Source organism: Sciurus vulgaris, assembly GCF_902686455.1.
Source record: "Sciurus vulgaris genome assembly, chromosome: 8".
In the NCBI taxonomy this organism is placed as follows: Eukaryota; Metazoa; Chordata; class Mammalia; order Rodentia; family Sciuridae; genus Sciurus; species Sciurus vulgaris.
In genome coordinates, this window is record NC_136468.1 from 20,029,880 (window position 1) to 20,050,211 (window position 20,332).

The 20,332-nt window shown below is 39.9% G+C and overlaps 1 protein-coding gene across 10 annotated transcripts in view; it reads right to left on the reverse strand.

Annotated features, from left to right (window-relative positions):
* The window catches only part of CALD1 (caldesmon 1), a 175,360-nt gene that overhangs the window by 68,039 nt on the left and 86,989 nt on the right, over positions 1-20,332 (reverse strand). For 2 of the 10 annotated variants that reach the window (XM_079150161.1, XM_079150159.1), the window contains exon 1: positions 174-332. The exons of 5 other annotated variants lie outside the window; for them this stretch is intronic. In XM_079150161.1, the coding sequence (XP_079006287.1) occupies positions 174-226 (53 nt within the window). In that variant the 5' untranslated portion in view covers positions 227-332. Of the gene's footprint in view, positions 1-173; positions 411-20,332 lie in introns of those variants that run through there. 3 more of the 10 variants (XM_079150164.1, XM_079150168.1, XM_079150167.1) reach the window with 3 other exon arrangements.

The following is a 20,332-nucleotide window of genomic DNA, read 5'->3' on the forward strand; positions in this document are numbered from 1 at the left end:
GAGCTCACACACTGGCCTTGCTTCCCGTCCTCCTGCCTCCTCTCCCCTCCCACTCCCACAAATTTTTTTTTTTTTTTTTTCCCTTTAAGCCACATTCTCTTGTTAAAAAAAAAAAAAGAAAGAAAGAAAGAAAGAAAGAAGAGAGAAATCCAGGAGGCGAAGTGCGGACTCACTGGGAGAGCGCGGCCAGGCTGCGTCTTCCGTGGGACGCGGATCCACCGAGCATGTCCGCAGCTGGGCAGGGGCGGCGGGCCGCGGAGGCACCGGGACCGGGCCGGTTTGTCAGGGCGTGGGCCGGACCCGCGGATGGGCCCTGTCATCTGCGACTGAAATGCAGTGTGCAGGATGCTCCAGTGTCCTCCCTTTGTGTTAACACTTTGGTCTGTCCCTGTGACGAAAGTCTGGGCTTGTCCTCAGCCAAATCTACTCCTCCCCACCCTTTCCCTCCACACAGGATCATCAGAGAGCTGATTGTTATTTTTTACTGTAATCTCTCTAATAGAAGCCCATCGAATTTAAATTCGAAGGGCACAAATTGCCTGGAGATTTCCAGATCCTTACTGCGGCGTTTTAGGGGCTGGAATCTCCAGTAGCATTCCTGAGGAAGACTTCATATCCTTAACTATATGGAATAAGTAACTATCCCAAGGGAGGGAACTAGTCAAGGGAAAAGATGCTGATGCCTGTGCTGGTCTTTTGGAAATAGTCGATCATGGTATTATTATACGCAGACACAACCCAGTTCTGACAAGATCAACAGAAATCGGCCCACCGAAAAGTTCATCCGGGTGCCGTTCTCAGGCCCTCCTCCTGAGTTCTGTTCTCAATTAGCATTGATGTAGGCGGCTTCCAAAGCAAACAGTTCCCACTGAGAAATCAAATCTGAGAAACTCTTCTTATCCCTTTTATCCAGGAAAAGATGCATGACATAAAAATGCAAACCAAATGCGAAGGACGAAGAGACACGGATTCTTCTCAGTGATGGGCTGAACTGTACAGGGTGTTTGGTGCTTGCACCGATCTGAGAAATGAGAGCAACAGCCTGCCTGGGAACGTGTTGGAACAGGGTACACATCTGCCCTCTGCCCATCCATGGCACTCAGAAGATGATCTCACCAGCCAAGGTGGGCAAAGGAAGCTGGTCTGCAACAGCTTGGAAGGCAAATAAATTCCAGCCCCTAGGGAGGGGGTGTTGTTGATTCTATCTGGAGATGACACCGCTCTGGGCTTCAGTTATGAATGCATTCCTTCACCTCTAATGAGCAATGAACACACTGGTGCTGGAGGACCTATCTACTTATGGGACTGGCTTTCTGTCAAATGAGTAGAGCAACTCAGATCCCCACAATGTAGGGTTAGGTTATTTTCTTGGCAAGTAGCAGAGGCAATCAGTCTTATGCTGCCCATTTAACTTTTTGCCCTTCAATTGCATATTAAATTCTGTAGGCAGAACTTTCCCCCTAAAGATGTCTATTCCCCTAACCTCTAGAAACTGAGGAATATTACTTTATACTGCACAAGGGAGTTTGCAGATGTGATTAAACAGAAGACATTGGAGTGGGGTGGGGGATTACCCTGGATTACCAAGGTGTGCAATCTAATCATATGGATCAGAGAGACTTTTCTGCTTTTGGTCAAAGGGAGATAGGGCTACAGAAGCAAGGTTGGAGAGATACAACTGTTGCTGGATTTGATGATGGAGGACAGCCCCCCACCCCCACGCCCAGGAATGTGACAGCCCAGTCATGCAAGAAAGGGCCAGGAAATGGATTCTCCCCTACAGCCTCCAGAAAGGAATGTGACCCTGAGGACACCTTGATTTCAGCCCAGTGAGATCTGGGTCATACTTCTATAAACCTGTAGATAAGAAGTTTGTGTTGTTTTAAGTCACCAAGTTTGTGGTTATTTGTTACAGCAGTGATAGAAAACTAACATATTTGCTCATGATACTCATTTGACTTTGGGAATAAATTTTACCTGAGAATGCCCTTCTCCTCTTAACCCCCCTTCCACTCCAATACTGAGATGGCAAGTATAGTTTTGTCATGTTCAGAATAGGGTCATAAAATGGAATAGCCTAGAAGAAAATCTGTGGTTTTCCAGGCCAGTAGTCAGCCTCTCCCCTTTCTCTCCTTCTCTCTTTTACACACACACACACACACACACACACACCTTGCCCTCTATAGAAGAGGGTTACGAATGTAGTAATCTTCTGCTCAGGTGCTGATATTCTGCCTCAGGTGAAGGTCTGCAGAAAGGAGATGCACTGCACTGTTTCCCCCTGGTAGAGACAGGGAAAGGGAAACCTCAGGCTCTCAGCTGGTCCCTTGTTATTAATGCAGTGCATCTGGGGAGTAGCTGTCTGTCTCCAATGTGCAACAGTAAAACTCACTGGTGTCATAACTCATGCCACAGTACTGACATAGAAATAGAAGTGCGTCTTGGACCTTGGTCAGACACCAGCAGAGAACAGGCAGAGCATGGAGGCCAAAGATGAGCAGATGTGATGCAGGGAGAGGCAGGAAGATAACAAGTGAATCAGGAGCTGTGAGCAGACCGGGGTGAGCAACAGCTTCCAGGTGGTCCTCTAAGCCAGGGGCTGGGGGTGGGGGCCAAGTGAGAGGACTTTGGAAAGTGTTCTGCACAGGCGTATGTGATTTCACCGTGTGGTGGAGACTGGATCCAGCTTCCAGAACAGGCATCTCTGAGAGCTGTACTAATGAGACCGTTCTTTGGCACTGTGAATAACTGGGCAAGACAGTGGGTGTCACACATAGGATGACACTTCAGGACTCTGACTTGGGAAAATAAAAATCTAGGCCACACTCAGGACACTTATTGCATCTCTTCCTTCTGGACACTTTATTGTTTAATTTTTCATCAAAGGGATTCTGGCCTGGGAAGGTTTGATGGAGGTCAGTGTGATAGAAAGGAATAGCTCCCACCACAGGGTGGTCCTTTATTAATAAAATATGATTTTAAAAATAACTTTATTTCATGGAGGTAGAAGACTGGACCACATGATCTGTTCCAGACTTCATAGTCTGCAATAGTTGTTTAAGAACAGCTTCTACTTTGGAGCAATTCCCTAGAGAAAAGAGAGGTATGTGGGAAACGCCATATGCACTGCACTAATGCACTTAAGTCGCACACACACATGTGCATCCTCGTGTACCTGCACATGCATATATGCTCAAAAACATGAAACACACATACATGCATGCACATGCACATATACACACACACATGCAATACACATGCACACACACAGTCATTCATTTTCTGCAAAATTCACTTAAATTTACTCACAACAGTTTAAACAATTTAAAGGGAATTTTTGAAAAGGCTCCTGGAGCTCTATTTTCTTATAAAGAAATTCATAAACTCCACCCTTTTTAGGCAAGAATCTTGCCTAGACAGCAGCTCACCAAGAGATGGCTAGAAATGAAAGTAAAGGGGTTAACTACGTATTGGCCTGCAGACTGTCTGTCCTCCTTTCCACTGGCCCCTTCTAATATTTCTCCCCAGCTGATGGTATGGCCCTTATAATGGCACTGAACATATTTACTTAAATTATATTGCTTCAAACTGCTCAATGACATTGCTTATTAACAGACTAAGAAACAGCCTCAGGAAATACTTCTCCCTTTCTGCATCCCCCTTTGCAGAAATCATATACACTTCCCTCATTCTGCCTAGGAGTAACTGCTTTACCTTGCCTCTCCTCATTGAGTCTCTGCAGCTCCCCATCTTCCTTAGGAGTATGTGGTGGCAGGTGGAGGGAGGAGGTCATGTGGGTTGCTGTGGATAGTTTCCCTCATCCTTCCAGTCTCCCACGTCTTCCAGTGTGACTTCCGCCCTTCACCGGAGTCCCTGTGGTCTGTGCTAACACTGTTTTCCTCACTATTCTTTGCCTTTTCTGTCTCTAGGCCTGTAACAAGGGCTTGGATTTCTACACTGCCTTATTGCCTTTGTGATGGCAGCCATATAGTTTTGTCCCAGTATGCTCCCCACCCTCTTAATGCTATTTAAATATTATTGCAAGCAAGTCATGGCACTGAGTGTTGTGGGGGATACAAAAATAAGAAAGGCAGCCTCAAAGGGAGATAAGAGATGTACACAAATGTTTCACCACAAGCTGGAAAGTGAACAGTGCTCTGAAAGAAATAGAGTTGAAGCACTTAACTTCAAAAGGTGACATCCTGTGACCCAGGCTCGGGTTTAGTCACTCTTGCTCTCAGTTTGTTCTGTTATCAATCTAGACTTCCTGTTGCTAAAATAGAAAGGCACTTCTGTCTCTTAAGGCCATTGATATTAAGTCATCCTTTAGCCTTGTCCGTTCTAGGATAGATCCCAATGCCCATTTCCCACCCTTTTAATATAACAATTCCTTAAATGGGACGCAATAAAAGCTTGGCCAAGGTCGCATGTGCCTGGAAGATGTCCCCATGTCTGCCAACACAACCTTACCTCATTCTCTCATGGATAATGGCATCTGTTACAAAGCTCATTCATTCACCTCTGGGCTAAATTCTTCTCCTCCTCCCCTCTCCCCCTCCCCCGCTCCCCTGCTCCTCCTCCTCCTCCTTCTTCCAGATTTGCTGCTTAGTCTATTTCCAGTATTTATTTGTAGAGCTGTTTTGTGTTATTATTATTTGTCCTCAATATAGTGAACTTCATACTGTTTTCAGGGATCCATTTTTCAACTCTTTCAAGACATATATTTTTCTTGTCTAAAATCTTGGTAAGTTAAATAGGAAACTGTGGGACTCAAGAACTGATTTCAAAAAGGGAGAGAAAGACACTGCAAGGAGAGTCTGCCTGGATTTCAATACCTGGGAAGTCTAATGACTTACTTGAGGTGACACAGAGCTTAAGGTTGTGGACGACATGGGGAGGATGTTCACATGCCTCAGCCTCCCTAATCAGACTGAGGGCTCTTTGAGGACAGCATCCTGTCTTACCGTCTTTGTGACCCTCCTCTCATTCTGTTAAGTGCAGTGCCTGGAGCAGAAAATGCTTTCTATAACATAGATTACAGAAGCCAATTAGCACATGTGACTTCATAAAGAGTAAATAATGACCTTGACCAAGTTAATTTATTTTTTTCTGTAATGGAGTCAAAAATGGGAACATAAGTGGTACTAGTGGTGACCCAGCCTCATGTTTAGTCACGTCCATCACTGAAACTGAGATATACGTGAGTGTGCATAACTGAGTGGTGAGGTAGATGATCTGCCTGAGGGATTGGGGATGTCATTTGCTGTTGCAAACTTTAGGACTGGTCCCTTAACCCAGCTGCATTGTGGCAGGTCTGTGCCCTGAGGAGAGGTGACTGCAGAGGGATGGTGGAGTTGTTTCCACAAGGTATGTGCTGAGTACAAGTCAAATTTCGGTGTCTAGATGACAAAGGGTAACAGCAGAGTCACTATTTTCTCCTTGTATGGTTTCAGAGCTCTGGAGGACTTCAAAGAATTCAGGGCCACTTTGATACCTCCAAAGTTTGTATCTCAGGGAACATGTTGGTGCACAGAGGCCAAAAGATACTCTCACGGTGGAGTGTAGGGCAGGGACAGTGGAGGGTCCTCTGCAAGTGACTTCCTGGCAGAGGGAGCCAGGATCACACTAGGGCAGGAGCCAAGTAACAGGAATCATAGAGGTGGCTCATGATAGTTGAGCATATTCTTCATGAGTTTGTGTGAGACAGCCCATGGGGACACCCAGAAATAATCAGTATGGACTTTTTATAAAATCAGAGGTAAAGTAGTAGTCCTATATAAATAGGTACCATTAAGAGTAATTTTATTATCATTCATGTAAGAATTTTTATGGTGTTCAGGGGAAGTTTTCCTATATTAAATAAAATTTAACTTGATATAAAAACATTACCATCAAAAGTTTCACAAATAAAACAGTTACTAAGAACATCTATAAAAAAGAATTATATTATTAGTAATGTGATTCTATTGATTCCTATAGTCAGATTCTGATTGAGAAGTAACAGCTTGAAGGGCTTTGCATCTTTTAAACATTAAATTTTATTCTGTAATTTGACAAACTAAAATGAATTATAAATACTAAAATGATCATGTACATGCCTTCCATTCAGCCCTAAGAAGGAAAACCTTCCAGGTAACTCAGAGCCTCTGTGTGCTCTCGACTAACATAATCTTCTTTCCTCCTGGATGTAGCTATTCTCCTAAATGCATCTGTGTGCCATTGACTGTCTTCAAAGCTAATACTCTGAACTCTTCCTCCCCTTTCTTCCATATGCATCTCTGGTCTCAACCCAGTGGGGTTACCATGAATGTCACCAGAGTTCAAGGATGGACCAGGATGGAAGTGTGCAGTGATACATCATTGCACTTGGTCTTGATGTTTCTGTATTTTTCATGGTGAGATGCAGGTTCCCTTAGCACGAGAATATCAATCAAAAAGAGAGCATTCTTTCCTTACCAAGGCCAAACCTTGAGCCTTAGCCTTGCCTGCCAGTTCTTCCCCTGAAGCACAGCCTGACCTCTAGCTGTACCCACAGTGACAAACTCACACATATTTTCAATCGGCATGTCATGATACTCAGTGTGGATTCCTTTGCCTGACATTTTTTGATGCTCCCGACCCTGACCTGAAGAGCTATCCCTTCTTCTTTTGTCTAGTAAGGCTTATTCTCTGTCTTTAGTGATTCTTTAAGAACCAGTGGCTTGCTCCAACCCATGTCTTCCTAGGTTTGACTTTATTTCCTTGTAATTTGTCATCTTATAGGGAGAGAGCAGGAAGTTTGAGCCCACTCTTGTGTGCATATTTTTGAGAATTAATTATGTTGTAATGTATGAACCTGTCTCTTGAACTAACTCGCTACAAAGTTACTGTTTTCTGTTGAAACTCTTTTGTACCTATTATTTAGGTTTATTCTGTAAGGTTTTCATGGACTATTTTCTTTGCCTAGAGAGCAAAGTTTCTATCTTAAAAGAACTATGCCTTTAACTCCCTTCTGCTCTCCAGCTTGAAACACATCTTTAAAACAATCAAACAGTGCTTGCAAATACTGGGCCTTAAAAACAGTCTCTTGAATGAACAGTTGCCAATGAATGTCTACAAATCCCTGGTTCTGGTCTCTATGAAAATTATAGTCCTATCTCCTTTACATAATTCTAGGAAAGAAGTGTGTACAATTTTTATGCCTAGGAAACTGAATCTATACCATAGTGATATATTTTTATTTGTTGTACATAGATGAAGTTAAACTGTGAAGGGAATTCAATCATCACAGGGGCTCTAGGATAGATTCTAGCGCAGGAGAAAGGTCAAATCTTCAAAGGAAACATGTCAGCTCATAAGCCACAGAATTCTTAGTGTCTGACTCTTGTTCAAAGTATCTAAATATTTCCACAACCATAAATGTATTTGCTGGTGTCCACTTTAAGGATCTGGATATTAAATTTACACATGGCTTTTATAGCTGCAATCATATCCAGCTTTTTTTTCCAGTGATACCATATAAGGTCTGAAAATGTATTGATTTCTCCGTTTGGAAGTCAGACCTGGATTAAGGCATATTGTTTCCTATTGCTATTGCCTACTTTTTGCTTTGAACACTTTAAGCGTTGTGCTTATTGTTTATATTATAAATGAGGTGTCATTATATAGGGGTTAGGTACTGTCCTATTTGGTAATAATAAATCACATGAATCAGTACATGGTCTCTATAGAAATAAATATGGATCCATACACAGAGTCTTATTTATTCATTATGCTTGTGTGTATATTTTTTCTTTACCAAATATATCATAACCTTTTTTTTTTTTCTGGAAGAGATATGACCTAATGTCACTTTTGCATCCTATGCAGCCTAGAGTAGTGTTGGGCATAAAGCAGATGTCATTCTCTGTCTGGGCTGATGAAGGACAATAAGGGAGTAGAGAAGCTGTACCAAGAAGATCAGTGACTGGTCCTTCCAAAGGCTTCTACAGCATGACCTTTTCTGATTATTCATAATAGTACAGGATCTAGGCGCTCAACTGTACAAATACTGGATTTTGGGAGTTCCGAAGTTGATAGAACTCAGAGATACTGACTGACTACAGAATCAGGAGAGACTGATGTGTTATATCATAATGCCAATAAATTAAGATAGAACGGATGACCTCTTTCTTCAGCATCTGGAGAATTCTAACTCCCCAGCCAGGACATCACCCATTCCCCACGCAGAATGTCAGGAAGCTAGCTGCATAAAGACTTCTTTGTGAATATGGAGTCAGAGCAAAGGGATGTGAAATCATCACAAGGAATATTTTACCCAGCCAATAGGAGATATGAGGACACATCTCTCTCAGGGATGGAGGACATTCCATGTCACAAGCCAGAACAAATCCTTAGTTTCAAAGTCTATCTCATTTGGGTGTTTCTAGATGCCCAGTGTCAACCCTAGATTTAGATTTGTCATTCATGCAGACAGCTTCTCCTGGCCTATTTTTTCATGAGATTTGCTACTCTCACAGAGTATAGTTAAATTTCACTTGCTTAAACCTGGGACACTAATGCAACTTGACCCTTATGTATTGAATTGATCAGAAATAGAATCGTAGAATTCTTAGGTGCCTTTATGGTGGCAGCCTCAGGCAGGAGATTAGAAACAAACTAAGAGAAGAAAGATTTTCAGCATTAAGATGCTATTTTACTTTGAAGTTATTGAGCAATAAAATCAAGTCCTTATTAGGATTAAGGCAGGACCTCTTTTGTGCTCATTAATTTATAGTCTAGAAGCAGGCAAGTTTTTAAGGGAAAACATTTAATTAAAAAATCATATTCATTTTTCTTGTTTAAAAGCCAGAAGCCATCTGGAAAACTTTCCAATATAAGACTTTTTGAAGAAAACAAAATAGATGGTACTTTTCAAAAACTAGCAGACAGTCACTTCAGATTTGAAAGCCAATGATGTGAAATATGAATATGTTGCAAAGTAGAGAGGGCTGGAGTAATTGGAGATTCTCCCAGGTATTTTAGAATTCAGAGTCTTTCTAGGATAACTGCAAATTATCTTTCCTTCTGACTCTTCCCTAGTGGATCTAAGAATTAAGAATTAAGTTAAAATTAAGAGATACAATTCTGAGGATATTCTATTGTGCTTCTAAGTCCATGTGTTCTGAGTGTTCCAGATCACTGATTTTATTTTAATTACAACTTTTATGTTAACAAATTAATCAAAGGGTATACTTTTATAAGGAAGTAGTTCAGTTTCAAAATATTCCTCCAGCACTTTTATTGACTATTTATAAGAACAAAAGAAAAATTGCTCCACTTTAATGAAAAAAAAATTGAAACCCCATACCTTGGTAAAAAGTTTGAGTTTGAATTATTGCTCTATATAGTTTATTTATTTATTTATTTTTTGTCCATCATTCTTCCTAATGCTAGAAAACAATCCACCACTTAAAGTCTAAACTTCAGACCCAACTTGTACCTTAGACACTCTCTATTTCAGAGTTGATAAAACTAGTTTGAGGGTGGCCCCACCCCTTGTCTGCTTCTTCTCATTCTCATGGGATTAAGTGAAGCGCTTTACTCTTCCCAACCACACACTTGGTCTTTCATTAGAGAAAGGTTTGATTATACAGCTTGTTACTGCTAAACTCCTGAGGGTTTGGTCAGAACCCTGTAATTTGATGATTACCTGATTGTACAGCACAGATCTGACAGTAAATGATACTAAGGTCTTGAATACCAGAGCAAATAAGCCAACAAAAGAAAACTGATTCTTCCTTTGTTAATATCATTTGTCCCCATAATAAAACTAAACATAAATGGTCAAAATTCTGTGATGTAAAAGTCCATTCATCCTTAATAATCAGAGAAATGTGTGAGATGAATCTCTTCATATAACTAGAGAAGAAGATAATGGAATCAAGACTCCAATAACTTGAAGACTCAGCTGGGCAATGATAAGACCTTAGAAAAGAAGCCAATGGTATCAATACCTAGAAGATTTCATGAAGGCAATTAATAATTCTTCCTCTTCTCAAATAGCTCAGCAAACTTAGCAAAGTTCTGCCTTGATATACAGATGTGGATGAAGTATTGATGCCTATTCAAAGTTGTGTTCTGAACTTTGAGGAAGATGTGGTTTCTGATCTAGCATTGTTTTCTATGTGGGGAGAAAACAGATATGTGGACAAATACAGACATTAAATAAGTGATATATATGAAGAGTGCTGTGTGACAATGTGGGAAACCATTCACTTTGACCAAAGACATCTGGGAAGGATTTTCCCAAAGGGTGACCACGCAGTTAAACATATAAGGTAAGGGAGAGTTCCTCAATTACAAGAGGTTTGGGAGTGAGAAATCAGTGATCCCTCAAAGTCAGAGCACCTCTGCCAACTTAGAAGCAAAACCAGACAAGTAAACTGACCCAAAGCACAGGTCTCTCAGTAGATTGCACAGTCATTCCAATTAGGATAAAGCCATCATTTTAAATTTTTTGAATTTTCTTCTCAATTCTTAACTACAGGGAGAGACAATAAAATGGCTTTCCTTTTTCTAATTTACAGTGGAGGTCCTAAGCCCCTTCCAGAGGTGATGGGCTCTGGGAGGAGTGACAGGTAACATTTTGTAGTATTTTCTCTACAACTTGAGAGCCTGGAATGCTGTAGGTCAGTGAGAGGGCAAGGTAGCAGGCTGAGAAGTGCAAGGATTCCTTTGAATGTCGTATGTCACTGAATGAAACCTGCAGCTCTATGTACATAGAAAAGAATCTGATTTAAATGAACCACACAGGTAAAGGGATGGCATAGGCCTCCCCCTGTACATTTTTTTATGGCCTTTTTCCATATCTCACTTCATTTCTCATCCACCCTAGGCAACGTTGTCTCTGCTTCATAGATGAGGAAGCCCAGATCTGCTGGATGTTTGTCAGGGTCCTTTCTTTTATCCTGATCTAACAGGTATTTTCTTTAGTCGGAGTTAGAGATCATTGATTGAGTTTTTACTCATGCACTGAAAGCTGAGCATGGCACGATGCAGAGAACAAAGCCCTAGGGTTGGAGTCAACGACAAAGTTACCAGATTCTACCTTGCCACGGACTGTCTGCTCCTGGGCACGTAGCTTTGTAAACTTGAGTTCGATGATTTGGATGTTCGACCCCCTTTCAGAGAATATAAGAGAGAGAATATTAATTTCTTTTTTTCCTGCTCAGGGGCACTTGATCACTGAGACACATCCCCAGCTCTATTTTGTATTTTATTTAGAGTCAGGGTCTTACTGAGTTGCTTAGTGCCTCGCTTTTGCTGAGGCTGGCTTTGAACTCCCTAACCTCCTGCCTCAGCCTCCTGAGCCACTGGGATTACAGGCATGTGCCAATACACCAGATGGAGAATATTAATTTCCGACCACATAGCCCAACAAGACACCAAAAATCAGACTCCTGGTAATAATTCTGGCCCTCAGACGGAGATTTTGGGGAAAACTGACCTCTTTCTAAAGGGTATGCCTTGTTAGTTCAGTTTTACCATAGTGCGGACAGATGTCACAATACTAAAATTTATATTCATGTGCCCATGATGTGAGCACTGAGGGACTAAAGGATTTGAGAATTTCTATCCTGCCTCAGTCTTGAATTTTATAAAAACTCTAATCCGCTCGGTTCAGAATCCACCGAGTACCCATTAGCAATGATAATCCTTGTGTCATTGGATACACCATGAGGAGGCTGGCTCAAGGAAAACCCAAATAATGCAAAGTTTAGTTTTCATGGTGAGGTAGAAAGAATTAAGGGTTATTAAAGGAGGTAACAGCAAGAAGGGCATCTGGCGTCAACTCTTTCTGCATCAGAGTGTCTATCCAATACACCTAAAGAGTAGTTTCTTTCTCATTTTCTTCATTAGGGAAGGAGAAATGATGAGAGAATATAAGATTGCCCAAATTGATCATCACTTGAAAAGGAAAAAAAAAAAAAAATCAAGATTTATACAATAGTCTTGATTAGAGAAACAGAAGAATTGTTTAAGGAAGGAGTGGGCAGAGGTACATACATATCCACCATAGTTGCCAACAGTGCCTTGGGAAAGATGCAGTGCAATTGTACCCGAGGATGCTTCTTGTCTTCGCATCAGCAATGATAACCCACCATCTGTGACTGCCCATCCCTCTGCTCCCTTCCTGCTCAGTTATTTTCCATATTAATCTCTTGAGTTCCCCAGAAAAACCTGCCAACAGTGCAAGGTTTTCTGTGGGAATCCAAAATGGGTTGACTGCTGTTATTCTAAGCAGGCTCAGTAGAGCTACTAGTGCCAGAAATAAAGAACTCTTTCATGACCTAATTGCTGGAGCCAGCTCTGGGAGTTATCTAGCGTTCATTTGGAGAGCCCCAAGAAATATGCAAAATTCCCACAGGACAATAAGACCCAGTTAGCCTTAGGAAAAGTAAAAGTCAAGTCAAAACAAAACACACTGAGCGCTCTTCTGGAAACTGTCAGTTTGATTCCTAAGTGGCACAGGAAAATGGAAGCCAGTGAAGATGTGACATGGAATAGTCCATGTCACCCACAATGGAAAATGTGAATGGTGGAAGAATTTCCTATTCTAAACAATATGGGGTTTAAAATACACTCTCTGGAGACTCCTGAATGCACAGGCTTATAGCCACTATTTATAGTGGCAGATGTGTACTTTACCAAGATTTTTATTCCAACAAAGGAACTGTATGTGATGTAGGGAGTTATTAAAATGGAAAATAAACCCTCACATTTTTAACTTAGTTGATTGGTACCAATCTCAAATGTAATGTCAGAGCTCACTAATCTAGACTAATGGGAAGGAAGGCCAGTATAAATTATGTCATATTTTAAAAGAAATTCTGCCTTGAAAAATGTTCAAGTATACCTGGTAACTTTCACCAGGACAGCAAAACATCAGATGCTTGTTTAGAAAAGTAAAGGAATAAAAATGACTTACGATTAGGAAATTAGCTTTTAAATGTAAGTAAATGTTTCTAAAATTATTTAAAATGTTTCAAAAAGTTGTAATCTCTGGTGTTTAAAAACCAAGGCATGGAATGTAGCTTACATATTTAACATGCTAATCAAATCCTTTATTTATAAATAGTTCAAAGCTGTACTTTACTACAGTCCCTGAATAAATGATGAAAAATTCAGATACAGAGAAGCCTGAGTTAATGCTGATTTACAATAGTCTAAAAACCTGATTTTCCAACTACTGATGAATGTTGATTATTACAAAGCAAACTAGTGAAAAGAACTGATTTTGTTCACAAAGTATGCTTATGACTCCTCTTTAGCCTTATCCATGGATGCGTGAGAATTCACATTTACAGCTTCTACGTCAAGCACACTTCTGTTTCATGCCCAGTAGTACTTTCTGGTAACACCAGTAAGGACTTTTGGGATAACAAAGGTCAAGAACTTCCCCAAAAGACTTCAAAGCAATCGAGATAAATTTCCCTGGGTGAAGATTCTGGAATACTCTGTAATCATTCCTGTCTGCCATTTCCACCTGACCAAATGACAGCAGTAAAAGCAGACCTCTCATACCTGCTGATCAATGAGAAAACCTGAGGCAGAAGAGACAGACTTAACAGAAATATCTGAGAGCCTTTATCACATTGTTCCTCTGTGGATAAGGCTATTTTGTTCCCAGTACTGTATACTTCTCTCAGGTTCCCAGCTATAGACTCTTTTGGTCCTGTGTGTTTAGAAAGGCAAAGTTCTTGCCCTCTCAGGGAAGAGGTCTCTCATTAACCCCTTTACCTGAGGTGTCTGGAAAGAATGTTTAGAATGCCCCAGGCATGGGACCCTGGAAACAAACAAATAAACAAACTATCATCTAATTTCATATTACTTCATTCAGAATATTGTTTTAAAATAAATCAATTATTCAGGACACTAGCAGTTGCTGTGAATGGAAAGGTCAAGGGAAGGGACTGGACAGGGATGTGCAGGACCTTAAAGGAATCAAAAATGTGTTAGATCTCAGTGGAGTGGTATGTTATAATGATTTAGGACTTTTATTTGTATATTTCCTCATATCATTTTTCATGTGTCAACTTTATCAGACTTAAAATGAATAAATTCAGTCATGTGAAATAAAATGTTTCAAAGTCATTTTGTAAAAATTAGGCACATACATGTCTTTATATTACCAGTGTAGTATCTGTGTACAGTAGTGTTGCTGAGAAGCTTTGGGTTGCTGCTTTAGTAGTTTTGAAACAAGTGTTTATGCACTATGAAAAAGAAATTACGGTTTCACAAGGCAAAAAAGTTATTTAAAATATATGGTAAATTACATATTTTCTAGATGGATATATGATGGAGATAAAGGCCTATATGTTAGGTAACAGACTCTCTTGTGTTTTTGTCTCAATTTCAAACCAGTAAGAAAAATAAAAAACACTCTTAAGAATAAGGAGGTATATTTTTTTTCAGGGTGGAGACCTCCATATTCGTGATTCTCTCATCATTTTTAAGGTGGTTGCTAAAACAGACTTGAATAAGAGTAGAGACTAGATATGAGGCTGTATAATGACCTGGGGACTGTGCCTTGTTCAATGACACCCCAAAAGGTAGCCGTCATGAAGCCCAATTCCCTGGGAGATGACCCCCGAGAGGGCTTTTCTGACAGCTTCTTCCACATTGTGTCCTCCAGGCCGTAGAAGACCACCAACAGGTAACACTGACTGAGTGCCAACATGTTTCAGAAACTATATATAACATGTGCTTTATGATCTGCATGATACCTTGGAAGGAAGACTGCTAGGATGGTCCTTTTTCAGATGAACCCATGGGGTTAGAGAATCTGAGTGGAATCACCCTTGGTAACCCAGCTGGGATTCGAACCTAAGTCTGTGTGACTCTAGATCCTACTCTTGGAAGGCACAAGTCTGGGTCCCACTCCAGGTCACCCCCATACTTTCCAAAGACAGTAGCAATGAAAGCAAAATATGAATTCCTCCGAAAGGAATCAATTCAGTTCTCATTTTTTCTTAATATTTAGGAAGAAAAATCCTTTGCTGAGTTTGAATTGCCAAAATGAAATTTGTAAGGACAGAGAAAGCTGACATAATAACTTAGTTCCATAATTAAGCTTTGTTTAAAGAAATCATGCCAAGATGACATATATCAAATAAAAGACTTTCAAATTGGTGAAAAATAGGGTTCTAGTTGCAAAGTCATCATTTTTTCTCTTCTCACACCAGAAGCAAAGTCTGAGCCCCAGATTTTAACTATTCTTATTCTGCTCCCCACTTGCTTTTCTTTTTTCTTTTAATTTACTCATCAAAATCTGATCTAATTTTCTGTTATTTAGACATAGTACACATAAGCTGTTTTAAAATGTAAAAATGTTCTATTTAGGCAGTAATACACTGCCTAAATAATTTCTCCAAAGTATGCTCCTTATGCCTAAGAACTAGCCATTGGCATTTTGTATAGACAGCAAAATCAGCTCTTAAGCAGGGGTCTACACCCTGCCAGCAGACCCTGCCTTAATTTAGCTGGGTGGCCTTGGAGGGGTCAACCTTGCTGGGCCTAGTGTCTTCCCTGACAAAATGAAGCTTCTCGAATTCATTAGATCAAGGATTCTTGGCCCTGATTTCATGGGCCTGGGAGTCCATGATGCCACTGAATTTACTGCTGTATTTTGTGGGTGCACCTGGGCATTTTTCTTGGCAAAGGGGCCATACCCTTCATCAGAGCTTCCAGGTTAGGAAGGTTTGGTCCAAAAATGCCCAAGTAGCATTCCACGGCAGGAGATGATGCATAAGGTCAGTGATAGCCGTAAGCTTTTATGAGGGTTGATGTGACTGGGTGCCTGTCCTTACAGCGAATACAATCCTACTAAGAAAACCCCGGGGAAAATCAAAAGCTGTCCTGCCAACAGCCATCTTTGACTTGAGGAAGAAAACTTTATCTCCTCTGTTTCTATTTTTTCTGTGAAATGGGAATAACACGGAAGATTTTATTTTTATTTTTATTTTTTTAGGGCAAAGAAAACAATGACTGTGTCTACACATGTAAGCAATTTACCTGAATAAGCATAATGAATAGTTCAACTGGCTCAACACTCTTCATTCAGTCTGTTGCCACACAACTGCTGTGAATGATTTTTCCTTGTCTTAGGACGTTATTTTACCATTGTAGAGATGATGGACCCTCAGCCAAGACAATCAGTTGAGACATGAAAAATTCCATTGCTTAATTGCCATAGTGGAAAGGTTTTGAGACTTTGGACAGACAGGCAGAACTGGGTTGCATTCCCTGCTATATGAAGTTGGAATGTTATTTGAACTTCCAGACCCATGGATTCCTCAGCTGTAAACTGGGGATAATAACATCTGGGTCATAGGGTTGTTGTGACAATTAAATGAGATAATATGTATAGAGTACATCACCTAGAACCTAGCAAGTCATTTATGTTAAAGAAATGCCAGTTTCTTTTCTTCCAAATATTAGATGAAATATTTGGCAGATGTTCTTTTTCCCACTTGAGAACAATTTTTGCTAAATAGATTGAATTTTTAAAGTGAAATTCTGAGTGATATTTTAGATATTATATCTAAATATATAGATATTATAAATAAAAATATATAGATGTTATAAATAAATACATATAATATTAATTTATTTATATTTAATATATTCACTATCTAGGATATTAGATTCAAAATAAAGTATATCTCATTAATGAATTTGAAAATGAACATGTCTACAGTGTGTGATTGTATTTGCATGTAATGGTTGTATTTGTGTGATAAACTTAGAGGTAGCCAGTCAGAAGATTTAATTCTTTCCCAACATCAACAGAAACATCAAGTACCAAGATCACTATAGGAAAGAAGCTTCGCAGTAAGGATACAGTAAATTATAATGGCTGAGCTGGCAGAGACATCAAATTCAAATTCAGTAACAATTTTATTTTGTACGGAAGGCCTACTAAAACAGATGTGATTTTAATAACAATGCTTAACCTTCATTGATTATATATTATGTGCCAGTCACTGTGTGGATCTCTCTATGTAGATCAACTAGCTTCATCTTAACAATGACTCTGTGAGACAAAAATAATTATCCTTATATTTGCAGGTAAATAAATAGAAACAAGAGAGGTTTAAATAATCTGTCAAAATAACACAAATAATAGTTGTCACAGCCAGGATTTGAATGCAGGTCTGTCAGACTTCATCGCCCTCACACCTAACTACCATATCGTTCTGCCCTTCCCCCAGGAGTAGAGGACTGTTGAGTTATAAAGGTCACATGTAGAAACCATACAGAAAAATTTACCACTGTTTTAAGTATATTGACTTAGGGCTGGGCATGGTGGCACACACCTGTATCCCAGCAGCTTGGGAGGCTGAGGCAGGAGGATCTCAAGTTCAAAGCCAGCTTCAGCAAAAGTGAGGCCCTAAGCAACTCAGTGAGACCCTGTCTCTAAATAAAATACAAAATCGTGCTGCGGCTGTGGTTCAGTGGTCAAGTGCCCAAGTTAAATTCCTGGTACCAAAAAAAAAAAAAAAGGTATATTGACTTAAAGATATGCCACATCTTTTTTCAGCTGAGAATGAAGTTATGGCTCAGCATGGAGGTTCCTAAGAACCAAGATTTTCAATTGTTCTATATTAAAATTTGAGGCATAATCAGGGAATAAGTGCCACTTTGGGTAGATACTGAGCTTCTGACGTTTCACTGACCACCACAGGGGAATTATTAGGCTACTGAAAATTGGTATAGGCAGGTCAAATTGGCAGAGGTAATAAACAGTTAATTTAGAGTGAAAAAAAAAAGATCTGGAGAAGGAGGATATGCATGGGTGTGTGTGTTTTATTCTTATGTGGCTGGACACAAAGATTGCTTTGGTGGAAATGATCTGCCTCACCTGTGCACGCTCCTACATTCAAGTTGTAATGATCCTAAACCGTATCAGATATGAAAACTTGACAGAAATCTTTTAAAGTCTCTTTCAAGCCAGTTACTTGAGAAATTAAAAGGCTAATTTTTTTTTTTTTTTTAATTCAAAGTAAAGAAAATTAGATCATGAATGCCAAACCTCCCCTGGAGCGATCGATTTTCCGAAGGCACTAAATGGAAGTTTTGAGCAAATCCAGCTACTTTAAAGATTTAGACAGTTTCAAAGGAATATTTTATTAAACTTCCCAATGGAAAATCATATTCTGATGATAAAATAACAAAAAATTTGAAAATATTTTTATTTGAAAACTTCGAGGTCCTATTGTTAGCATTTTGAACAAGTGTTTTGGGTGTGCCTGTGTGTTGTATAATCGTTGATTGCCATGTTATTGAATCTCATAAAAAAGGTGTCAGGGACACAGTTCTGGAAGGGGATTTCATGGACCCAATGGATTTTTAAAAATTGCTTGTTTCTCTAGGGCAGTAAAAATATTTACTTTTAAACGTCTAATCATCAGGATATTTCAGAAGCCCATAAAAATGTATGAATGATGACAAGAACAGAAGTGTTTCCATTCCCTTTATTTAGGCACTGGGCCTCTGAATCTGCTAACACAACAATAGGAGACTTTCTTCTGATAGGAAAGAGGAGCTGGTCTTGGGTGTGGAAGGGATGTAGCGAGTTCAGGCCCTGAAAAGGGAGAGAGTGAAAGCCAGGCCAAGTAGGTCCACTGCAGATTTCCTCGTGGATAAAAACATCACTGCAGGGTTCTCGGAAGAGGCACCAAAGCTCAAAATCCCTTTGGCCAAATTCAAAAGAACAGCTCCACTTGAACTGGCGCTACCTCTTCTGGCAGAGACAACACAATCCTTCCTCAGGCCTTGTGACCCCTTACGCCCACTCTTTACTCTTTACTCTTTACTCAATAGCAAATTCTAGCCTTTTGTTGTGCCCAGTGTTCTTCTGAGATGTATAAAATTTAAAATCACTTTCGTGTTTTTTAATGTGCTTTTCTCTTTTTGTATTGCAGAAAATTAAATTAGGTAATAATAATTAGTGATGTTTACTGGCATTGAATGTTAATTAAATGATTAGGGCGGGTTATGTTAATACTTTCATGTATTATCAATTTCTATCCCCACAAGAACCCAATGAAGTTGATACTTTTGCCTATTTCTCACAGGAGGAAACAGAAGTTTTTAAAAAAACTGGATAATATGAATGGTTAGGCAGCTTATAACAGCAGATCTGGGATTCGAAACCACAGCTACCCAGGACTACAGCCCATGCCCTAGCTGCTAAGCTATATGTTCCTGACCGGTACACCTCCTGGTGGCCCTTCGCTCATAGAGAATGTATGCCCATTCTGACATATGTATTGCTGGTGCTATTATTGGTCCATATTCACCAGATACATGTGAAAGACCTAGTGCTTTATATACTCGAATGGAAAGAAAGCTGAATGATCCCTTGGAAAATGTCTTCCCTTTTCTTCCCAGATGTATGTATTCTCTGATGATACAAACACATGTGCATACATAACCCAGAGGAGATTGTCCAGGAGTATATATAGGAAGAGATACGGAGACCAAAGAATCGAGTGTGGGTGAAGATGGGCAGAGACCCCGGGAAATTACATGAGGGTGCACTGAGGAACATGGAGGTGAAGGCAGCGTGAGGGGGGATGGAGATAAAAGAGAAACAGAAGGGAAAGAAGAACACATCTATGGACTTTTTTGTTCTCACAAGACTGGTGGAGAACAAATGTAGCAAAACTAAAATTTTATTTATTTATTCATTCTAACAGTAATCGGTGGAAAAATAGATTCATTTGAGATGTGTGCAAATAATGACATGCTAGAAACACTGCATTAAGGATTTTCACTGATGACCTTCTGCCTATTGAAGTATTTTTACTTCCTTTTTGGTCAAGATTACTCTAAAGTTACTAATCCACCTAGGATGTGAGCTTCCTCGTTATTGACACCTGGCCTCAGTGTAGGATCTTGCACTTTGTAGATATTCAATATATATATTTTTGATAACCGAATGAAGTACTTTCTTTTTACCAAATCTAGTGACCTCATCTCAAAAATCTACAGGGTGGAGACCAAAGGACAAGGATATCATGACCAGCATAAAAGTTGCACAGGCTCAGGAACGAGACTGAGGGAAAGCATATTTTCAGTTAACTAAGTTTGCAGTCTAGATTTGTGGAAAAGCCAGATGATTTGACATGGACTGGGCTGCAACCCTAAGAGTGAGGTATGGCAGAGTCTTGGGGCAGCCACGGTGCAATAAGTAAACACCAGCCCCACATGAAAGTCAGCATGTGCTAAGGGTACATGTGCAGTTAGTTTTTTAAAATGATATTTTAAAGCTCTATTTCTGAAGAATAAAATGTCTAAGAATCTG